At 42.0% G+C, this 23,308-nt stretch overlaps 1 protein-coding gene and 2 pseudogenes across 2 annotated transcripts; 2 read left to right on the forward strand and 1 right to left on the reverse strand.

Annotated features, from left to right (window-relative positions):
• The first annotated feature begins 1,951 nt into the window (after positions 1-1,951).
• Positions 1,952-4,489, forward strand: LOC133902331 (disease resistance protein PIK6-NP-like; annotated as a pseudogene).
• Positions 4,490-4,961: 472 nt separating this feature from the next.
• LOC133902332 (uncharacterized) lies at positions 4,962-6,653 on the reverse strand (annotated as a pseudogene).
• Positions 6,654-12,231: 5,578 nt separating this feature from the next.
• Positions 12,232-22,553, forward strand: LOC133901574 (BAG-associated GRAM protein 1-like). 2 transcript variants are annotated; one of them, XM_062342939.1, is made up of 18 exons: positions 12,232-12,558; positions 12,671-12,712; positions 12,808-12,905; positions 13,759-13,834; positions 14,254-14,382; positions 14,463-14,509; positions 14,889-15,012; positions 15,129-15,173; positions 16,154-16,183; positions 16,278-16,377; positions 17,493-17,599; positions 17,803-17,943; positions 18,023-18,127; positions 20,574-20,720; positions 20,842-20,895; positions 21,075-21,138; positions 21,271-21,332; positions 22,014-22,553. In XM_062342939.1, exons 1-18 carry the CDS (start codon positions 12,346-12,348, stop codon positions 22,146-22,148), a joined length of 1,719 nt encoding a protein of 572 aa, XP_062198923.1. In that variant the 5' UTR covers positions 12,232-12,345; the 3' UTR covers positions 22,149-22,553. The 2 variants fall into 2 exon arrangements, with proteins under 2 accessions (XP_062198923.1, XP_062198922.1); XM_062342938.1 differs by having other exon boundaries at positions 12,233-12,558; positions 15,115-15,231.
• The last annotated feature ends 755 nt before the right edge of the window (positions 22,554-23,308 follow it).

Here is a 23,308-nt window from a genome sequence, read left to right on the forward strand (position 1 = left end):
TTAACAATATTTTTGCAATATTTATTACGTAAAATGAAAATACTGTTGTTTGATTTGTCCTCAAAGTACTAAAAATACTATGTACTATTTACATATGTATTTGTTAAAAGTTTAACAGTCAAAGTTTTATTAGTGAAGTCAATATTATCGGTTATTTATTGAACGAGAGAGAATGACAGAGAATGAGAGCCAACGCAAGTTCTGTATTGATCTCATCAGGTTTTATGGTACAAAAAGAGTGCAAAACGTGCATCTAACTGACGTAACAAACATCCCTGGTCTACATGATCTAGCCTAAAGATTAGCAACGTGTGATGGTGCTAAACATGCCAATGACCGTTGCATGGTTATCTTATAAATGGAAGCAGTAGTCGAACATTTAAATCCTTCGTGACTCAAAAGAATATTTAGCAGGAGGTCACAGCTCATGTTAGAATTTATATCAAAAAGTTCCTATCGTATGAACTTCTTCTGGAGCAATCCTTCGATCCAAACACCTTTCCCATCCTATGATTTTTCTTAAACTAACACTTCAATCCAAAGACCTCTAGATTTGTTCTTTGGAACAAATTCATGTTTTTTTTTCTTCAAAGTTATTTCGTTGTTCTAAACAGGCTCTAAAGATGCGGTCTATCACAACCTACAAATTACCTTCGCGTTTGGTTGGATATCATGTCACGTTACAATGGGAAAGCCATACTTACGCAGGGAGTTCTGTTTGAGGAATAACGGTGTTGAGTCATCCGATCCTACCTTTCCGGTTTTGGTTTGAGAGGATATATTGATCCATCACTTCCTCATTCGATAGAAGCACATGTTTAGTGTAATGAATGACGATGTATCCTACCAAATTTATGCGATGATCTAGCGCGCAAATCAGCCGAGAAAGGCAACTATTTGCAAAGAGTGGGCAGTGGTTCTTAGAAGTTGTGCTGAACCAAACTTGTATATCATTATTTACTGTGGCAAACTCGGTGAAGCATTCATGCCTTCTAAGTTTGACAGGTCCCCCTTTGAAGCCTTAGTTGCCTCCACCTCCTTCTTCGCTAACCACCCGCACCCCCCACCTCCCAGGTCCTGACCCAGCGTAACAGAGAGAGAGGGGTAGGTTCGAGGCGCTCATTGGCGTGCCGTAGTCATGGTCAAAGGAAGTGACGACGACACAACGAGCGGCGTTGAAAGGTACTACCTCCGTTTTCTTTTACCGGTCGTTTAGGACATCGATACGGTCTCTAACAAGCATATTTGATTATTACTTTTGATAACTATCTTTTGATAAAAGTTAATAAAAATTAGATGATGTACATTAAAGTATTTTCATGATAAATTCATTACTGTCATTTTAATGTGTCAAATTCTAATAGTTTTGTATATATTAGTGATAAAAAATTTCTAAAGTTTGACTGCACGTATTCTAAGATGATATCTATTTCATAACGGAGGTAGTAGAAGGGAGCGCGTGTATAATTGAAGGCCAAACGGCAGAGGTGGGCCGACTCTGCACGCCACTCTCTCACTAACCTCATCGAGCTCCGCTCCTGTGCGCATGCCTGCACATCTGTATGCCCTCAAAGTGCTCGGCTAAATATGTAACTTGGAAATGCGACGTGCCACCAGCATCCTATTCCTGGATTTGGATGAAGCACCAACTGGGATGTCTGTGCTGCTGGACAAGGGCAATGCACATAAGTAGAATGATTAATGATACCGGAAAGGGATGTATTTGTATAGTACACATAATGCGAGCTTATAAGTACAATTTAACTTAAGGACGAACATGAAATTTCTGCAATATGCGGTTGTGGTGTAAGAAGCATGCATTTTCAGACTCACTACTGCCTACTCTATTTCTCATTAATACATTTTACTCTTTCCGAGACAGTGGACACTCACTTATCTATTCTATTTCCATCATTTGCAGGTCTACAAAAGGACTGAGTACACTTTGCCGGAGGACATGTTAGAGCAAGCTGTCTATATCTTGAGTAGATGTAATGGGCTTCCCCTTGCTATATCTACAATAGGAGGTCTCCTAGTCAACAGGCCTAAAACAAGCATAGAATGGAGGAACCTGCACGAACACCTTAGGGCAGAGCTGGGGTTCGACCTCCGCAACATCACCAATGCGATCGTCTCAAGTTATGATGGCTTGTCGTATCACCTGAAATCAATCTTCTTGTATCTCAGTATCTTTCCTGATAACCATGAGATCAAATGCACCCGCTTGTTGAGGCGGTGGATGGCTGAAGGCTATATAGCAAAGAACCGTGACATGCCTGCGAAGGATGTAGGAGAGCGTTTCTACAATGAACTCATTAAGAGAAGCACGATTCAACCTTCCAAGGTTAGCCTTGGACTTGGAGCTGATCGCTGTCGGATTCATAGCATGGTGCTCCAGATCATTCTGTCCAAGTCCATTGAGGAGAACCAACTATTCCTCATCGAGAAGCAGTCCAATGAGGCTTCACAAAGTAAGATACACCACCTTGTAGTATCCAGATGGAATAGGAGGGATGAGAAGCTGCAAAACATAAATTTGTCATATATCCGATCATTGACAATCTTCGGGGAGTACCCTGCATCTTTCATCTCTCCAAAAATGCAGTTGTTGCAAGTGTTGGACCTGGAGAACACGATCAATTTGGAGAATGATGACCTCAAGCATGTAGGGGAGCTACAACACTTAAGATACATGTGTCTGCGAGAAATGGATATTTCTAAACTTCCATCTTCCTTGCAGAACCTTCGATACCTGGAGACATTAGATATTCAAGACACATGTGACACAACTCCCCGCCGGCATTGCCAGGCTTGAGAAGCTACATTATCTTCTCGCCGGTGTCAACTTCTCCAAAGATTATCTGCAGAAGATGGGGGAGTCGCAAGAGGACAACTATAGATCCAGGTTTTTTGGAAATATGGGAGCCCTATGGTGCAACGGTAGTGAGTGTTGCAAGGTTTTCAACGTGGATCAATTCAGTGTAAGAGCTCCCGAAGGAATTGAGAAATTAAAGAACTTGCATATGTTGGGCGTGGTCAATGTTGGCAAGGGCAATGGTGTGGCAGGGAGACGGAGGGAGAAAAGCATCGAGAAGTCGAGTACTACAAAAAAGAGGAAAAGCAAGATGTCAAAAAAGCGGCCTTCACAGCAAGGTGCGTTCTTTCTTTTGACGAACCGTTTGCTTAATCTTTAATATATCTTTGATTTGCTTGTTCGACATCTCTGCTTGACCATTGGTCTGAGGATGATAAGCAATAGTAACATCGGCCCAAGACCTGGTCATCATCGGTAAGTGGACAGCTGTTGATCAGAGTTGTAGTCCTTTTCTAGCAGGTATCTTGCTTCACTAGGTTCCTCCAATGGCTCCGCCTGCAGGAACAGCAGGAAAAAAGTGCTTGAGAGATTTGAGCTACAAACCACTGCCTTCAATGAACCAAGGAAAAATAGGACATGTTATCAGTTCTAGGATTCAAAGGCGAGATGCGCGACACTCGAGAAAGAAGGTATCTTGCTAAGGAGTACTCTATTTATCAAAGGATTGTGTTTGCAATGGAATTTTGCAGCATATGCATTTTGTTAGCAGCATGCATCTTGTTTTTGCCAGTTAACATATCTATCCGTTTAACTCTCTAAATCTATGCGTCCTTGGAGTGAACCCACATCATATCACTTCAAATTTTTTCCGTCCTTTTTGTGTCGATGCACATGTGAAGCAGAATTCAATCCCAGTGCATAGCAATTTAATAAATAAGCAAAATAAAAGAATGCATAAGTAATAGCAAAAAAAATTGCGTTTGTTTTTCTTCACCTGTGCGATTCGGACTATGCATATGTGAACTGACTCATTTTTTACATGTAGTCACCTTGATTGTGACGAAATCTAATGTGTATATCTGTGTGTGTTTGTGCTTGACAACAGAGTCAAAATGGAGGAGTGGCTTTATTTCATATGGTATAATGGGCTACTCAGAGGTCTCCAGATAGTGTCAACTGTTACATCTGTGGAGTGAGAGGCCATCTCGAGCGCTTCTGCCCTTACAACTACATCTATGGGCGATATGACTTTCAGGCTTGCAGAGGAGAATGCCCTCCTGGTCCTGGACAACATAGAATTACCTCCCGGGCTCATCGCAAGTTCTTGCGGTGTTTCATACGCGTGAGCAACCTGCCACCGGGCTTCAGAGCATGTGACCTTAAGGAGCTCTTCAGCTTGTTTGGACCGCTGCTCATGTGGGACGTTCCGAAGTTTAGGAATGAAATATGCTGCTGCAAATCTGAAATCAGCATGATGTTCGGTGTTGTGGTGTTGAAGAAACGTGCGGATGGAGAGAGGGCCATCAATGAGCCCAATGGCTACGAGACCGGCGGACGTAAACTTCGAGTTGACTGGGCTTACCCTTCTTGTGTGTAGCTGAAGATCAAACTTTTCATGCTCCCGAGTAGTTAGATGTTTCTCTGTTCTGCGAGTGAAATTTCTGCTGGCAGTTGTACTAGTTATGTCAAACGTGGGTCCATGATTTGCCCAAGAAAATATGGTGTTTGTCTTATGAGCGTGTTGGTGTCCAGTATTTTCTTTTCATAAGATGAGATCAAATTCTGAGATGCATTTTTGGAGATTGTTTCGTAATACATACTAAAAAAGAATCTGTCACTGACCGCCTTCAAATCGGAGCCCATGGAAAAGGCCACCTGAATTCAATACAAATAGACGGGGGAGGGGGTCAGCAGCATTTGAGGGAAGGCGAAGAACGGGAGAGGTGGAGGTCAGCGGAGAACGAGAGCTGGGAGAAAAAGATCATACGAATACGCACAGTATTAGTAAAGGTAGCTACAACAATTGAACAACGCGGAGGGAGACCACACCATGCATTCAACCCGCTACCCCAGTTGGAGATTTTGCGTTCACTGAACAAAAACCATCACCGGTTACACGGTTGAACACTGAATAATCCTGATTCTTTCAGGAGTGCAGACAAGGAAAAGCCCAATCGACTCGCAGCTTACGGTCACCGAAGTCACAGCAGTTGAGCGCCTCGATGGCCTCATCCGCATGCTCACGGTGCTGGAAGACGACACAGCCGTATCCCTTTCAGACCCCAGAGTTGCGTGTCGCTACATGCCACATCCTCAGCGCCCCAAACCGACTGAATAGCGCGGCAAGCTGCTCCGGGTGGCAGCGCTCCGGCAAGTTATTCACGCGAACCAGGCACCGCAAGAACCCGAGGCGCCTCGAGTTCGTTTCGTCGTGCCTGGGGGGTTCTCTTTGTTCTTCTTCTTTATGCCTCGGACACTTGGTAACGAAGTGTAGTTGTATAATTGCCCCAAAGAGCAAGCCGCGCTCTGCAGGGAGCATATGCATCCGGGGAAAGATAGTTGTAGGGGCACATCAGCTCCAAATGTTTTTCCTGGTCGTCTCCACAGATGATGCAAAATTTAGCATCTGGATCCCTCCAAAAGCATGTCGCGGCACCTGTATCCAGAATCATTAGTATCCCATAAAAAAGCACATGCTGTAGAAATTTGTGATGGTTGCAAGATACGTGCATCACATATGATGCAAAAAAAGTAGCCAAAAAAAAAACTATAAACCAACTATCTATTGATCCATCCAGTCACTCAGGGAAACACATAGTCAAACTTATTGATCTCTGACCAATAAAATCATCTTGAGGATTTCGATTTGACACATGAAAATAGCACGGGGACATAAATACTTTCACAATTTTACGCTTAATTCTAACTAATGTGTTACCTACGAATAGTCAAAGTGGCATCTCATACAGTATGCACGAAAAGTCATTATCACAAACAAGTTGTGACATGAAGGAGCATTAAACAAGATGATAGAAAGATACAAGCAAGTCAGTACATACATTCCCATGAATCATCCTTGTATCCTTGCCCTCTCTTTGTTGACTATTTCTCAGGCATAGTTATTATCTAAAATAGCGCTTCAGAAATAGGTCCACTAGACCATATTCATGGATAGGGGCTCCGATTGGTTACCACATAATAGCTAGTTTAACCATATAATCGGGCCAGTTAAGTCATATAATCAGCACTAAGAGGTAAATGAACAACAGTACCGATTATTACAACAATGGTCTGAAATAAGCACAACAAGCAAATGTATATGGCAAATTGGCAATATATAAATCTTTGTTTCATCTACATGCGCTACATATTTCAGGCTCCCCGAGCCTAAAATAAGCACAACGGGCACATATATATGGCAATATATAATTTTCCATGCACTACATATTTCAAGCTCAGGCACTACAGATAATGACAATTCTTTTGCACAGAAATAAGCATATATGCACCATGGCGAGATAATAGTGTGCATGTTGATACACTAGCCTTTTCTTTATCCCAACTTTATGATACATATATAGAGTCAGTAGTCCATCGACAAAACCACAGAGAAACCACCACCCACATCTATATCCCTGGTGCGAACATCAATTAAAACTGGGGTAACCATGCCGAAGATGGACATACGGCATGGGCTCAAGGGGGAGGTCACAATGTTTTATGAAATATACTTTACTTTTAAAATGTGAAGATGACAAGCGAGCATGTAATTAAGTTACTTACTTCCCTCCTTTGGCTCCTTCATTGGAGCCATCTTGGGGTGCCCTGTATCACGCATTTTCTGTTACGTTTCGGATGAGCCTGTAGCAACAGCTTCCTTTGGACAGGTAAATATCTTCATTAGCCTCCTTCCTGCTTGCACTATCTTAGAGCAAGTTATTTGGAGTTTCTAATGTATTCATATTCATTTTCCTTGTATAATCTCCAAATAGGTTTGTGCTGTTGTAATTTCACTTCAGGTTTAGCAGGGGCGTACAATTGATGATGCTCTTGTGGCCATAAAGGTTCAGCGGTCGAACTTTCTTCCTTCTGTATTGAGAGACATCTATATTCTATACGCAGTGAAGGCCCGTCGTTGCCTGTTTCCAGCATATTCTTTTTCGAGTTGAATTCGTATCCAAATTCTTGCTTGTATTTACGGCTCGAGGAGGGGTCAGGCCGTGAGGGCCGGACTAAGAGAAAACGTTGGGCCAGGCCAGGCCAGGCCAGGCCGTATGAATATATCGGATCTCAGTGTTGGGTCGGGGTTCCTCCGAAAAGTTATAGGCCGAACCGTTGAGTCTTCATTTCGTTTCTACACCCTACCACGGCCCGCTCTGAGCATCTTTATCCTGCCCTGCCCGAGCATATGGACGTGTTTGGTTGCCTGCACGTGTGCCGTCTGGCTCTGCGCGTGCAGGCAACGCTCGGCTCCTTGCTGTTTGGTTGCCCGAATCGTAAAAAACCTAAGTCAATATTTAATTAAAATTCTCCAAAAATCATAAAAAATTCACTAATATTCTTATCCGGTGATGTACTAATTTATAAAAATATTTCCAACCCTACTTATTTGGTAAAAAAGTGAGTTCATTTATAATGTAACATATACTCATGCGGGCAACCAAACACAATCTCTTCTCAACCAGGCTGAGCACATGCAACCAACCAAACAGACCCTACTGCATCTCCTCAATCTGTCTCAACTCAGCCTGTATGACTCATACGAGTCAGACTGAGGACATGCGGGCAACCAAACAGACCCATATGTGTATACAGCGCGAACACATATATACGGTGTGAGTATGGTATAAGTGAGTCATGTGCGCTTTTTGTTGAGAACAAGCCGTAACCGTTTAGCAAGAACCTCAGGTGAACGTTCACGTTGCTAGCGTCTAAGTTCACCTGGACGCAGGTGTGCACCCTTCCACTTGGATTTATTCTCAAGTGGGTTTACCTCAGGATCTTGAGCAGGTTATAGATGCACATGCATATGCGTTCAGTAATATTGCGCCCCCAACGAACCTTGGAGTCTTTTCTAAGTCTTTCTGAGCATGTATATATGACACGTGCATGCGTGTGTATGCGCTCGCGTGGCGTAGCGTGAATGTGACGTGTGAGTCGTATTCTCCTTGATTATGCCCTTTCAAAAAAAAGAGAGCCTTCTATTTTTTTTCAGCTACCTATCGTGTTGGACGAGGGCAAAAAGTACTAGTGTAGTATTTCTGAGGGAAAAGGCTTATTTATACTTGTATTGTCTTGTCTTGTATTTTTTTTAGAGGAAAAACGATTTCTGCACTAGTATATAATCTTTGTTAAAATCTACCGTGTAGGCTACAATGACTTGAGAGACAGATGAGCTGGATCTTTTACTGATTCAAACCTGGTTGAATAAACTATGCAACGTCGAGATAGTTGAGGGTCTGGAGTAAAATGGATCCTTCTTTGCTGCTGTTACGTGTAAAGTTCAACAAACTAAGGGTGCCTTTGATTGCAGGTGAGGTTGAGTGAGATAAGGTTATTTTTGGTTTTTTAAATATAATGAATTAGTTTTCTGTTTAATTGGATAGGTGAGATGAGCCAGTTTTCTATTCGGTTAGTGAAATTAGAGTATATATGATGAATTATTATATTTTTCTAAATTAGTAGATCACCTGAGGAGACTATTAGTGATTTTTTTAAAAAAATTAGGAGTTTATTTAACACATTAAAAATTGCTAAAATTTATATAAGTATGCTTATTTAGAGAATTTTTATTAAATATTGACTCAAGCTTTTTGGATCAAACCAATTAAAATAGGTTGCGTATAAGCTCTAATTTACTCGTAAAAACGTTTAAAATTTTTAAGGCCACTTTTGTACTCTAAATAAAATCAAAAGTTAAATAAAAAATATAAACCCATACAACTGTTTCTAGCTAGCTAGCTTTTGTTGCGAGCGCGGCGCACAACAACGAGCCGGCGTCTCGGCGCGGACATGGGTGGCTTCGTCTGCCTTTTTTCCGACTCGATCCATCCAGGATCTAAACGAATATTCGAATGACTTGGACGGGACCATCCAGAAACCAAACACCCAGCGGGGCAAAAAAAACACGGATGAACCGAATAGATCCTAAGGCTCTATTTGAATGCAAAGTATTTTTAGAGTTTTAAATAAATACTATAGTTTTACAAACAAAATACTTTGGTTTTAGAAAGCTCTAGTTGTTTGGATGTAACAAATTTTATATTTTTAAAAACTATAGTATTGATAAAGCCGTGGTCTTTTTTGGAGTTTTGTAAACTCCACTCAAGATTTTTTTTAAAACTATGGTAATACGTGATTTTAATTTCTAAAACTGTAGCTTCTCAATATTATAATTTTTGAAAACTATGACATGCAAAAAGCCCTAATGGTATATAACTAAACTAAAAATGGGAAAGGCATAACTCGTTGGCACATATTGAAGGATAAAGATGTCTAAATGTGCCGTGTAATATGGGTCGACTCGAGACAAGATATTGTTGGTACGGCTCAGACACGGCACGGCACGATGGCTAACGGGCTGGCTCGGCATGGCACGATGACTTAGGTCGTGTCTGGGCTGGAGTCACGGCACAACGGGCCGACATGGCACGGCTCGTTTAACTGTTCGTGTTTTTGTAGTATTTTATATAATTTATTTAGATCTAATACCATATATGATATGTGGTGCAATGGTAGTGTGTTTGATTACTAAGTAGAAGGTTGTATGTTCGATTTCGAGTGAAAGCAAGTTTTTATGATTTTTTTTCAATTTTTCAGGGGTTGCGAGCTAACGGGCTAAAAAAATCATCGGGTCTACCGTACCGTGGGTCAACACGGCACGACTCGTTTAACTAACAGGTGTAAACAGATCGTGCCTAAACGAATCGTGCCTCAATAGATCCGTACCGTACCGGACCGGACCGCCCATTTAACTGGGAAGGGATATGTTCGTTGTGTCTTGTCTCAAGCTCGCAGCCAATGGGAATGTGACATGACGCCTTTGTGGGGGCCATATCTATCACCTCTCTTGGCTGCATTTGCAGGAGACAGGCATGCTAATGGCTATTGGCTACAGCATATGCCTTCGTGTTTGTGGACGGTCTCAACTGCCAAGGCGGCAATGGCGCATTCCATGCCTCCCCTTCTCACAGCACAAAGTCACAAAGCAATCACCATTCTGAAGATTTCTCCAAAATCTCCTGCTCCGAAGAAGAGCAGCAAATTTCTCTGGGAACCAAATGCGACAATAGGAAGTCTCTGAAGAACCATAACATATTCTGTTCCTTTTTCTCTCCTGATGAATGTGTTCTTTGTTTGTTACGAGTTTGGTGCATTTTTGTTCTAGGGCATTTTTACGTGGCTTGGTTGCTGCTGCTGTTGGTACTACGCTGGGTCCTGATATTGTTGTTGCTGAGAAGCAAATTTTATAGGATTTATCCTCATATGTAGGCCTTCTTTTGTGTTTCACAGTGTCATATATAGTACAAGGAGGGACTGGTGCAGCACATGTGTCAAAGCAAAAGAGGGTGAGAGAGGGTCTTGCGGGGTCTTTTCTCCACGGGTCCTATAAAATTTACTTTCCTACTACTATTTTTAAAAGACGGCCTCCACCACCGGTGCTGACAGAAGAGAAGAAAGAGCCGAATTGCTGCTTCTAAGAGACGGCCTCCAAACCGAGTAATATTATAGTGAACCTCTGTCGAACCTCAGACACGATACAAATTGCTAGTATATTATATAAGTTCACCATTTTTCAAATGTTTTCAGATTAATTGAAGTGATTAGATATGATATTATTTTTGATGCAGACTGGATACATATTCAGAATCCCAATTGACTGAAATCTGAATACAACGGATTGGAATTATCTATTTTGAAAGACAGGGGGCCAAAATAGTCACCTGCCCCACCTCACCTACTAAAAGCATTTTTGGTTGATGGTGATGCTATTTTCAAAATGCTTAAGAAAAGGGCACATGGAGGTATTCTGTTCATGCAGGAAATCTCTAATAGGAAGGTGGAAGAGAAAGTCACTACACTCGTAGAAGGAGCGTTAATTCGAGCCTCCAAAACAAATCTCAATTTGATGATATTTTTGAAGAACCCACTGAGCTACAGCTACCGCCAGCAAGAGCTAGTCATCATCCAGTTCCTTTGATACCAGGTAACAAATTTGCAAAATAAAATGAAAAAAGCCTTGAAGGTCTCACTGCTACAAAGAAGCCATGTAGAAAATCATATATCAGTTTCTCCAATATCAGGTGCTAGTACAAATCATCATCCTTTTCGAGAAACGAAAGTTTTATGTCTCCCAAAAGCTCGATTGAATTGCGACAATCCAATGTGATTTCAGTGCATTTTATTACAGGACCTTGTTTTTTTTAACAGTTAGGTGCGCATCAGCTCAAACTTGCCAACGATAGCTTCACCGAAACGATCAAACCGCATACACCAGAAAAATATATGAGCAAATTCAAGTTTGCCGTTCACCTCAAAGCATACATAGGTAAGTTCAGTTCAGACTTGTCCAGGACGGTAAAGGTAGCATTGTTCATCTGCATACACAGATGAACTTAACTTGGATCCCTCTTTTTAATCTGTTTGTCCACCGATCATACCAGGCTCTGAAACTTTGTAGAACTAGCAATTGTACACGTATTTTTCATACGTGAAATCAATTTAAAATATAATAATTCGAAAAAGTAAAAGAATATAACATAAGAAGAGAGAGATTTGCACACAAAATGTGCTGACTCTTGATGTCCTCTACAATAGTGTATGGTTCGTGGGACGGGATGAGAGAAGCGAATCTATTCCGTTTATAAGCTGTTTGGATGGAGAGCAGTAGGATATAATGGTTCGGAATCGAAGAATATTCTTCAAAGATTCAGGACGAAAATATTCAAAAAATAGTAGAACGTATCCGTCTCACTTCGAACGTGATATTAACGGTAAGCTCGAGATATTAAAATAAACTGATTCTATCTCAACCACCAAATAAATATCTATATATAAATAGAATCATCTCATCATCAAATATATAAATGAAATCATCACATCTTACCTCACTCTCCAACCAAACAATACCTAAAAGAAATGTGTCGGAAGTGAAAATTTCAGAATCTGCAGGGGCTCAACCGAAGTACCCAAGAGGCTCGCTGTGGACCGGCACGGGGCCACGGTCAATCCCGCAGCCCGACCGGCGCCGGCTTGTGCGGACCCACCCGACCAGCGTCACAGCCCGTCCTCCCCCACACCGCTTCAAGATTCGCGCCACCTCCGCCCCGAGCATCTGGGACCGTTTGATCTCGCTGGACCGTGCGGTAAGTGGGGCCCACCCCGCGAGCCCGACCGCTCCCACCTTCTCCGCCTCGTCGCCCCTCTCCATAACCACCACCTCATCTCTGCCATGGCCCTCGCGCGCCTGCCCCTCCCGCTCCCGAAACCCTAGGCACGGCACCCACCTCGTGGGCGCGGACGCGGTCGGCATGGCGTCGCAGGCAGCGGGGGCGCCGGCTGTTGCGGCGCTAGGTTTTCTCCTCCCGTCCTGCTGGGAGATCGAGGTCACCTGCGCCGCCGCGATGATCCTCGTCGCGCTCTACGCCGCCTACGAGATCCGCAACCCGCGCTCCGCGCCGGCCGCGGGGGGCGCCGTCGCCGACGAGCTCCTCCTCGTGCGGGAGGGCGACGGCACCGACAAGGTAACGGTTGCTTCTGTTTGGGTTCCGATGAATTTGGGCGATACGGTTTTAATGATCACGGATGCTAATGTTCCGATTGTTTGATTGTCTGCGTGTGGATTGGATTGGGCAGTACAAGGGAGGCTCGAGCTGCCCCTCCGCTTATGTGGTGAAGGTAACGAGTGATCAGCCTTTTTGTCTAGATTTTGTTATGTTGTGCCGCCGGCAGTTTGGTGTGGATAGTTGTGTGACTTGGATGTGTCTGTTCAGCTCGAATTGTTGGCCGCAAAGAATTTGATCGCAGCGAACTTAAACGGGACATCAGACCCGTATGCATTGATCACTTGTGGCAGAGAGAAACGTTTCAGGTGATCACACTGATTCGGTGATTCAATACTTTGATGTTTATCCTTTTCTTTTGGGCTATCGATTTTATAACCTGTTAATTGGATCATTATGAGTCGTTTCAAGTTCTCATTATCTGTATGTGGGTTTCAAAGGAGTTCCATTTCTAGCCTATTTCTCAAGCTACGAATTGTAGCAGACTGTAACTCGTTTATTATTAGCCACATTGTATCTTCCCTTTGAGAGGACACAGGGTGCAAGCTGGACATTTGCTCAAGAAAGCCATATTTTGGGTAAAAGTGTTAACTGGCTGTAATGATTTTTTAATTGAATTGGAGCTCGGAAAAGAGGGGGAGAAACCCTGTTGCCTGTGTAAAGCTGTCCATGTTAATGCATGCATATTAAATAAGCTAGGTTCAAGGGGAAACACCATAAATGATACATTCTTCCCTATTTTTTTTTTATAAGTCCATGGGTGGTTTGAGACATTTTCAACAAATTGGGGCATGTAGGAGCAATTAGAGATATGACAGTAGCAGCACAAGCTGACTTTGGATCTAGCAGTGCCAAGCATAGGCAATAAAGAGAGGAAACGAGGGATGACTGCCCTCAGGATTGTGTTAAATGCTAAAAGTCTTGTGGAATCAGGGAGAGCTGTGGGGAATTAGGTAGGTAATGTGTAAATAACTGATAGACATGCTATCCTGAAACATTTATGTGGGAAAACAAAGGTGGAGTGTTGATCGAAGGAACAACTTCAAACGACCGATCTTTTGAATATAACATAATATTACTCTCTTTGATAAACATATAGATAATAGCAGCTAATGCTCAACTAGTCTAATCATACCTTTTTATCTCTCTTACACCTTACAGCTCCATGGTTCCTGGCTCAAGAAACCCAATGTGGGGAGAGGAATTTAACTTTTTTGTTGATAGTCTTCCTGTAAAGGTTATTCCCAGCTCCATCTCTCCTAGTTTGGACTGTTTTAAAATATGCAGTTTCTTCGTGGTTGTTATGATAAATCTGACAAACTGCAGTTGATTTACTTTAGCTAGTCAAATTGCCACCATTTTTTCTGTTGCGGCATTGCTGTAATACAACAGTATTGTGACATAAGCTCTTTTATGTGGTTTTGCAAATTTCCATTTTGCTTCTCACCCTGACTCAAATTATTGTAAACTTATGAGTTTATATAGTGTCATCCCTAGATACTTTACCATCATCTTGATGCAGTGGTGTCCCTGCTTAATTCTTCTCTTCCCATTAAAAGATTTATGCCATTCTATTCGAAAAGGCCTTTGAACGCAGGAAGATCTGTACATTTCATTTCTCTTGTTCTGATGCATTTATTCTCTACACTTATATAGATAAATGTTACGATATATGACTGGGACATTGTATGGAAAAGCACAGTTCTTGGTTCTGTTACTGTTCCAGTTGAGTCTGAGGGACAAAGTGGACCAGTTTGGTATACACTTGACAGCACATCAGGACAGGTGAGTGATTTGCCCACTTGGTTTTGGAGATTACAATTTATTTTCAGGTGTGTTCTAATACTTTTTTTTTGTGTTGTCAGGTGTGTCTTCATATTAAGGCAATCAAGGTTCATGAGAGTTCCTCTAGGTCAAAATCTCCCTCTGTTTCTTTAATCATGAAATCGTTGAATTTTCTGCATTCTTGTTCTTATTATATGTTCACCCGAAACCGAAAGCATGAATTTCTAATTCTGTTCTTTATCAAATTAGCAAGTTCGAACAGCTTTGGCATGTATGTTTTAGCCACTTGTTTCATTATTTCACTTTGGCTTGATAACAGAAGTGAAACATAGTAGGGATTTATGTTTCATAAATCATGCGAATAGTTATTTTTGAGCTGCCAGCTAAATATGCTGGACGACACTGCTGTACTTTGTGTTGCCCAAATTCATTTGTTTTTTAGTCTTAGGGTAAAATCAGTAAGCGCTGTCAATTTCTCTGACGTATTAAACACTTTTCTGCTTTAGGGCTCTAAATAACTTTGCTGAGGCTGATGCTCGTCGAAGGATATCCTTGGATAAGCAAGGCCCCACTGTAGTTCATCAAAAGCCAGGTCCATTGCAGACAATTTTTGGACTTACTCCAGATGAGGTAGGTAACTGTTACAACTTTTTACTCGAATTCACGCGTAGATCCAATACCAATGGTTCCAACTTGCAAGAGTTGTTGTTTCCTTGTCTAATTTTCTTTCAGGTTGTTGACCACAGTTATTCATGTGCACTCGAGAGGTCATTTCTGTATCACGGCCGCATGTATGTCTCTTCATGGCACATTTGCTTTCATTCAAACATCTTTTCTAAGCAGATTAAGGTTAGCTCACACGAAATTTCTCAATTGCCATCGTTTGATTTAGCGTGTTTACATTAGGTTCTTTGTGTGTAGCTCACTTTATTGTTCCTTTATGTTTTTATGATAAAATATTCATTTTTTAATGTTATGTGATTTTATCTACATATTCCATCTAAATGGACATTTTGATTATCATGAGATCGAGAAAGATTCTAATTAATGTTTGTAAGCTCCATCAAAGAGCCATAACATTAATAGGACCTACTTTTTTGTTAAAATAAATTGAAAACATATTTTTTAATCAACAACATAGCAGAGTAAATGGGGAAACTCTAACTTGGCAAGTTTGTAGGGACAATACACCTTTCAATTTTGTTAATGGGTGTTCAAGTTAGGCCTTTAATCTTTGGTTATTCAATGGTGATGTTGTTAAATATTATGTGACCGTATTCTCTTGATTGAGATTCTATGGAAACCAAAACTAAATTGACTATGTGTTCCAATAGGTCATTGGAAATTGTACGTAGTACCTAAATGGTTATTGCTACTCCAATATTTCCATTGTTCATGAACTAAATGGTTGTTTACTGTACGTGTTAGCTATCATTTGAGAAACTAGTGCTTCCATCTTAGGAATATATTCTGCTGAATCCAGCTTTCTGGCAAATTATTCTCCATGCAAGGTGGCATGCTCAAGTTCTCTTCCTGATTTTAATCAATGAAGCTACCAGTCCTGGTCGCAAAGCATTTTTTTCTGTACATAATATATACTCTTAAGCTGTGTAGATTGATTTTTTTTTTCATTGGATAGATTCTGTGAGCTTAGGGAAGTTGCCAGATATTTGTTTCTTAAATATTAAATCATCTACTATCATTTATTTGTGTTTCATACATTTGTTTTGCTTTATTTGTGACTTAAAACATCTTTCTCCCATATATGAAGGTTGTGCTCCCTTTGAGAGATATCGATGAGGTAATTCTTATTCTAATTCTGTTCTGTTCATCTCCATAATTCCGTGCTACACATGTTAATGTGCCATGTGTTTCTTTTCTCACAAACACTGCAGATAAGGAGAAGCCAGCATGCAGTTATTAATCCAGCTATTACAATATTTCTTCGAATGGGGGCTGGAGGACATGGTGTTCCTCCATTAGGGTGTCCGGATGGTAATTTTCTGCATGTCTTTTTTTTTGGGGGGGGGGGGGGTGGGTGGCAGCCTGCATGTCCTTTCTTTGTGTACTATACATGAAACTTGGTGCAAACTCAAAACCTTTTCTCTCTTTTTGTGGAAAACAGTAGGAGAGGACCCTACTGAAATAATAATATTATTAATAATTGTACAGGTAATAAGTACAAAAGGTCCAAGCACTAGGAAAAAGGAGCCAAAATTTACAGGGTCTACAAGAACAAATGAAAGTTTGAAACCATCTAAAAACAATCAAATGAAACAGAATTGTTACTGTGAATCCAGTTGAGAAAGAACGGCTGGAATTTCATGGATGCTCTTTCCTTTAGCAGACACATATCTTCTATAAGCATTCTCTTCCATCTACACTTTTTTGTGTGTGTGTGGGGGGGGGGGGGGGGGTTGGAAGGGGCACTTTATCAAAGATGCGCCTATTTCTCTGAATTCAGATGTCAACTCCCTATAGTGGTCAAAGCCCTTTATTTTAGTATACAATACTGACTAAGCTGACAAACCCCATTTCCTGGCACCACAAATCATGTATGATCTCTGTATGCATAAAAATCATGCAGTTTGTGGAGACTGTGAAAATAGCTGGAACCCCTAAGTTGTTTCAACATAGCCACTCTGTATGCATAAAAATCATGCATGATCTCTGTACGCATAAAAATCATGCAGTTTGTGGAGACTGAAAATAGCCAGAACCCCTATGTTGTTTCAACATAGCCGGCACAGCCAGTCCCAAGCTCAGGTAGAGGGTTGGGATAGGCTTGGTGAGCCAACATAAAAACCCAGCCACTCTTATGGAGATGAAGCTCAAAAGAAACGAATGGAATATACCCAAAGAATTATCTCTGGATAGTTGCGCGTGGAAATCAGCAATCTGCATGCCCAAATCATGACCTAGGCATTACTATTATTGCTATTACTGACACCTTTTTTACTTTCTATATCCTTTGTGTTGATGGCTCTTGTTGGATTTCATGTCTAGCCTTTGTTGTTATTGTTGTGGGGACTGCCAAAAGAACTGCTAATGGCAAGTAGATAAGACAGGTTGTGGTTGTTACATGTCATGTTTCTTATATATTTTTGCAGGAAGAGTCAGATACAAATTTGCATCCTTTTGGAACAGAAACCATACATTTAGAGCGTTGCAGCGAGCTGTGAAGAACTTCCAAACGATGATAGAGGCTGAGAAACAGGTACAGAACTTTGCTTGTACTTTATTCTTTGAATTAAAGCATTATGGTGCATTTTCATATCTGCAGTCTTATCTTGGTGCACTAGTTTTGAAGGTATCTTTCTTCATTTTTGCTGTTTGTGATAGTTGTGAGTTCACATAAATTTGATCTTCATAGCCATTCTTCAGACTTGATAAACTTTTTTTTTTGTATTTGGATTCTAGGAACGTGCTCAGTCTGCACTACGTGCACTCAGCAGCTCAAGAAAAAGTAGCAAGGAGTTAAATGTTCCAGAAGATTGTGCTGCTTTAACAGGGCAGTTACAACCTTTTGTCAAAGAAGAAGTTCTAGTCCCTGTATTCAATGTAATAGTGGCTTACTTTATCTTAGCTTCATGATTTGTCATTTATGAAATAACTGATCCTTAACCGTGTATGATTTCAGGGAACTTTTCCGTGTACTGCAGAGCAGTTTTTTAGTATTCTATTAAGTGATGACTCGAGTTACATAACAGAGTACCGGATGGATCGGAAGGATAAAGATATAAATGTAAGTATCCAGCACAATGCCATTTTTTTCTTTGCAAATTGAGTATATCCTCTGTGGCCAACTGATTCCCATGAAGGACATTTCTTAGAGAATTTTCACTAAGTGGTTTGATGGAAACTTTAGATGCTGAAATATGTCAAATGGAGTAGATAGTCATAATAAGTTTCCAAAATATGTCAAATAAGTTTCCATACTATTGCTCCTCATGTAATAATGTGATATTTGTCCCTGGATTTTTTCATTGAAGTTTTCCAACCTTTCATGTAAGTAGGACATCTTCTTGCAGTTCTTCCAGGCAATCTGTGTGCTGCTATTTCACAATATGAAGCTGCCAATTACTATTGATCTACAGGCTTATAGCCCCATGTTTTGCCGCTTGTGTTTTTTCTTCTATAAGAATCTCTGTGTTATGTTTTCTCAAAAAAAAATATGTGTTAGGAGTTCGTTCTTCCTAATCCTACCTAATACAGTCAGTGTGGCCAGGGTCAGTAATTTGGGATCCTATTGGCTATCAAGCCTTGGATACCATGCCTAGTTCTCATGAAAATGATTTATTTAGAAACTTTGAGTTAGATATTTTTAGTCAGTCAGCGAGGGACAATTTGTGGCTATACTGAACCTATGGCAATGTGCTACCATCCTGTATGGACCTGGCAACTGGTCGAGAATCAGTATATGCCACCTGGTGGTAACTAATCTCCTATTGAATTTTCGTAACTCCAAGAGTCACATCTCAACATTAAGCTCGCCTGTGCCATATGGTAGTGTAAATGGTACTGTCGGTGTATCAGGAACCGGGGGTCCCTGAATCCCGAGACCAGGCCAGCCATCCATCACATAGCGCCATCCCGCGAGATCCCTCCTGTAGGATGAGAAAAGCTCAAGTCCCGGGAGAAGGTGCTCGGGGCCACAGTCAGTGGTCCCCGAGCACCCCAGTTCCCCGATGATCCACAGAGTCTGAGTACCGGAAAGAAAGTGCTCGGGGGGTGTCCGGTCACCCCCGAGCACCCTAGTCCCCCGACGATCAGAAGAGATAAGTTCCGGGAGAGAGTGCTCGGGGCTGCGTGCGGCAGCTCCCGAGCGCTCGGTTCCTCGAGGATCCGTACAAAAGTGCTCGGGAGAGAGTGCTCGGGGCTGCACATGGCAGCCCCTGAGCACTCGATTCCCCAAGGGTTCGAGCAGGAGTGCTCGGGGAGGTGAACAGTACCCCCGAGCACCTGGTACCCCGAGGACAAGGATAGGCGTGCTCAGGAGAGAGTGCTCGGGGATGTGAACAGTACCCCCGAGCACTCGGTGCCCCGACGACCCAGAAAGGCCCCCGAGGGGTCCGCCGATGAGGTGTCAATCAGTCAGAGGTTCGAGGCCGCATTTAATGAGCGTGCGTGGCCTGACACCTCCAACTGCTCCCGCCGCAGCGTCAGTTCCTGCCATGTTTTGGCAGAGAGGCGTGGGGTTATTAACTGTACGGGTCCCGTCCCGTGTCATCCGGTTTGTCTTGGGATAACATCGCGAGGATCAAGGCGTTCCGTCTGCCGCACTGCTATGTCAGAGGAACAAGACAGGGCGGGCACGCTGGGTTGTTCTGCGGCTGCCTGGTGGGCCCTCTCCACGGCGCCCGTTGCCAGAGCGTTTATGGTGACAGGTGACCGGGCGTGCGACGCTTTTTCCACCCCCGGTCACTTCACCCAAAAGAAATGATGACGTCTTTTCCAGTCATGGCGTCTTGGAACTTGTGCCCCCTCCTTCCCGTTCGGGGCATGTCTCGGCCGGCGGGTACTTAAAATAGCTGGTAACTCAGAAGCAAAAAAGACTCTCGGAGAAGACCAACAACGGCGTAAGAACACCAACCACACAACGAACCAGACCAACGAAGAGAGACACTGTGAGCAAGGCTGAGCACAGTTCCAACCGAAGAACAAGGAGCCTCAAGCTCTTAGTTAGGCCAACATTCTTGTAACCAGTAACATCCTTGAGGGACTTCCTCAGGATAGCTATAGCATACATACAGGAGTAGGGTATTACGCCCCCGTGCGGCCCGAATCTGTCTAAATTCCAGTGCATTTACTTCTCCTTGCACTAGGTCGACACTCCCACCACCGGCCGTTGCATTCATTCCCATTTATTTCTCCGACGAACTTATTCAGGATCATCCTCCTGGCCGAATCTCTAAAAAGGGGTCTCTCGGGATCCCTGCGACAGGAGTTAATCCTCCGACAGGTACCATCCAAAGCAGCATATGTATTGTTCATCCTCCATGCATATTTTTATCGTTGGTAACTTTCCATACTATTATGCTAAGGTATGGTAATATGCACTGAAGTTGAATCTACTATGAGGATAACAGAGACCAGCTATATTGGCCCTTATATTTTATCAGCAAGCTGAATGGCTTCTCTTTTTTTCTAACTTTACTTCATATTCTGCCAAAACCTGTTGCTTTCTGCAGCTGGGTCAATGGCACCTCGCAGATGAGTATGATGGCCAGGTGAGAGAACTTAATTGTAAATCAATATGCCATAGTCCAATGTGCCCTCCATATTCAGCGATGACAGAGTGGCAGCATATGGTTCTTTCAGCTGACAAAACAGATCTGGTATGTTTCTAATGTGCAACTGAATGTTCCAATATGGCAGATAATATTTCATAATTATTGTTCCCATCAAGTAATTTACTTTAGATCGTAAGTATTATTTATCTGCCGCTGTTATTTATAGGTATTTGAAACTGTACAGCAAGTACACGATGTTCCATTTGGTTCCTACTTTGAGGTATTTATGGAAGATATTGTTTATACACTTTTTGTTAATTAGTGGCATGTTGATTTATCTCAGTTTCAGACAAGCTATTTCCTGTCCGCTTTTTCTTTCTTGTAAATCTTAGATATTTTACAATACCACAAAGACAACAGTCATCCTATAATTTAGTTAACTGCTGTGCTACCTTTCAGATACACTGTAGGTGGTCTGTGAAAACTATCAGTTCGAGCTCGTGCAGTCTTAACATAAGTGCTGGTTGGTGATTTCTTCTGATCCCTTTGTCTAGCTCGTGTGTTCTCTTATTATTTCCTGTGATGACTATTCTCTACTTAAACTGCAAATGAAATTTAAAATGTTATGAATGCAATAGTCATGCTGCATTTTCAGGTGCGCATTTCAAGAAATGGTGCATAATGCAGTCTAAGATAAAGAGTGGCGCTGTGGATGAGGTATGCACTTGACTATAATTACTGAGTTTCTGCTTTTATGATCTGTTGGTGGGAGTTAAATCCAATTGTCGATAAACTAGACGCCCAGCCATGGTTTCAGCTTCACTGGCACCAGCTCGAAGGGAGATTTATTGTGGTGTTCTAGATATATGAGCCCTGTGACTTAACCATCTAGATAGAAGCCTCACAGTCAAGTTCACAAGTATGAAAAGACTTGAGAGGAAAGAGCTGCGTAGAGAGCTTTGAATTCTTTAGCAACTAGGAAAGCCAGAGAGCCTACTTATCCCTCTACCACTTCAATATGGACTTCACCGATACTGATACCAGACCTAGCTTGAGGGAGATCTTTTGAAATGTTGATGTTGCAACTGCGTGTCTTAAACACATACAGTTGATATAGCTTAGACTAATTCGTGAGTTTCAAATACATTCCAATTTAGACATGATCACATACAGATGATCATCCAAAAAGGATTGATGTATTCTTATCAAAGGTGCAGTGCACGTGGCATCCGCTTGAAATTTTTATACATCTTCGTTGGTGTTGTTTACTTGAAACTTGTAAATATGAGTTCCTCAAATACTCTGTATTTCTTTAATTCCTGCATGCCAGAACATTCAGAAATTACCGCACACATTTAATTCTCAGAAATGTCTTCATTATGTTTTGAAATTTTGCAGTATAAGAAGGAAGTTCGGGAAATGTTAGAATTCGCACGGTTGTATATGCTCAAAGTTAGGTCCCCTAACCAAGATAACAGTGCTCTTACCCAACAAGACAACATGGTGCTGGATGCAATGCCTGGTGATCAATAATTATTTCAGGTTGTGCCAACTGATGTAGGATGACATCTGCCGCCCCATGGTGTTTAATGAGTTGTGATGTTATACACAGAAGGCCAGGTGAACCTGTAACTAGTCCGCATCTAACATGATTAGCTGCCTTCAAAAAGAAAGTGTAGATCTTGTAGCGTGTAAACTAATACTTTCCCTGTCATTTCTGTATCCATTTGGTCTGATGTGCATCTGTGTGGTGTTCAAGATGAACAAAGAAAGAAACAAGAGGTAAATATGTCCCCAAACCATCAGAACTTCTATAGTGTACATTTCTTTAGTTACAAAGGGCTTATGTTGTACAAATAGAAGTTTCATGTCCTACAAATAACTTCTCAACAATCCATATGAATTGGTAAAGCAACAAGCATCCGATTTCAGATGCCACTTTCCTGTTTAGTTTGGTGATACTTTTTTCCCCTCGTAAGATTAAGGTACAAGTTTCTCAAGATAAGTGGGATTGATGCCAGCAGTTCCACTTTACAGATGCCTGGATGGCCACTAGCATGCACAAAAAAGTCAAAAAAAAAAAAAAAAAATCATGTTATACCCTTTTCTCTTCTTGCATGTAAAATGCAAACTTGGGATCACTAATGGTTCACCGAGTGTGCATACTATGGGGCCGTTTGGCACGGATTAGATTCTGGAGCTGGTCATCCAGGATCTGGAAATGTAGGTGGATTAGAGGTATTTAATTGAGTTATCTGATTTTTATTTTGAATAAAAATTAAATATTTACACTATTTATTTTTTATATAAATTTTAGATTTAACATGAATCTCGGATCTGAAGCTGTGCATATGATACTAGTAGTCTCAGCTCGTTGGCCTGAATTGCCAGCAGCACACGCCGCCGTCGAACTCCCTGACTCGTTGACGAAAGCGTTGTCGAGGGTGATGCTCTGCCAACGCGACTCGTTCTCCACCGGGAAGAGGATGGCCGCGCGTGACCGCTGTAAGGATGGTGGTGTAGTCGCCGTGCGACACAGCATTGCCGGCCGTAAGGCGCCAATGCGGCAATTTCACGGCTTGGTGATGACCTACCTCATTGCGCCACGGCAGTAACCAAGCATGGTGCCTCGGGCGTCTAGCGGCCACGCGAACTTGAGCCTCACCGTCGACTCGGGCGGCCGGTGACGCCAG

The sequence above is a fragment of the Phragmites australis genome, chromosome 20 (assembly GCF_958298935.1).
Source record: "Phragmites australis chromosome 20, lpPhrAust1.1, whole genome shotgun sequence".
Classification (NCBI taxonomy): domain Eukaryota; kingdom Viridiplantae; phylum Streptophyta; class Magnoliopsida; order Poales; family Poaceae; genus Phragmites; species Phragmites australis.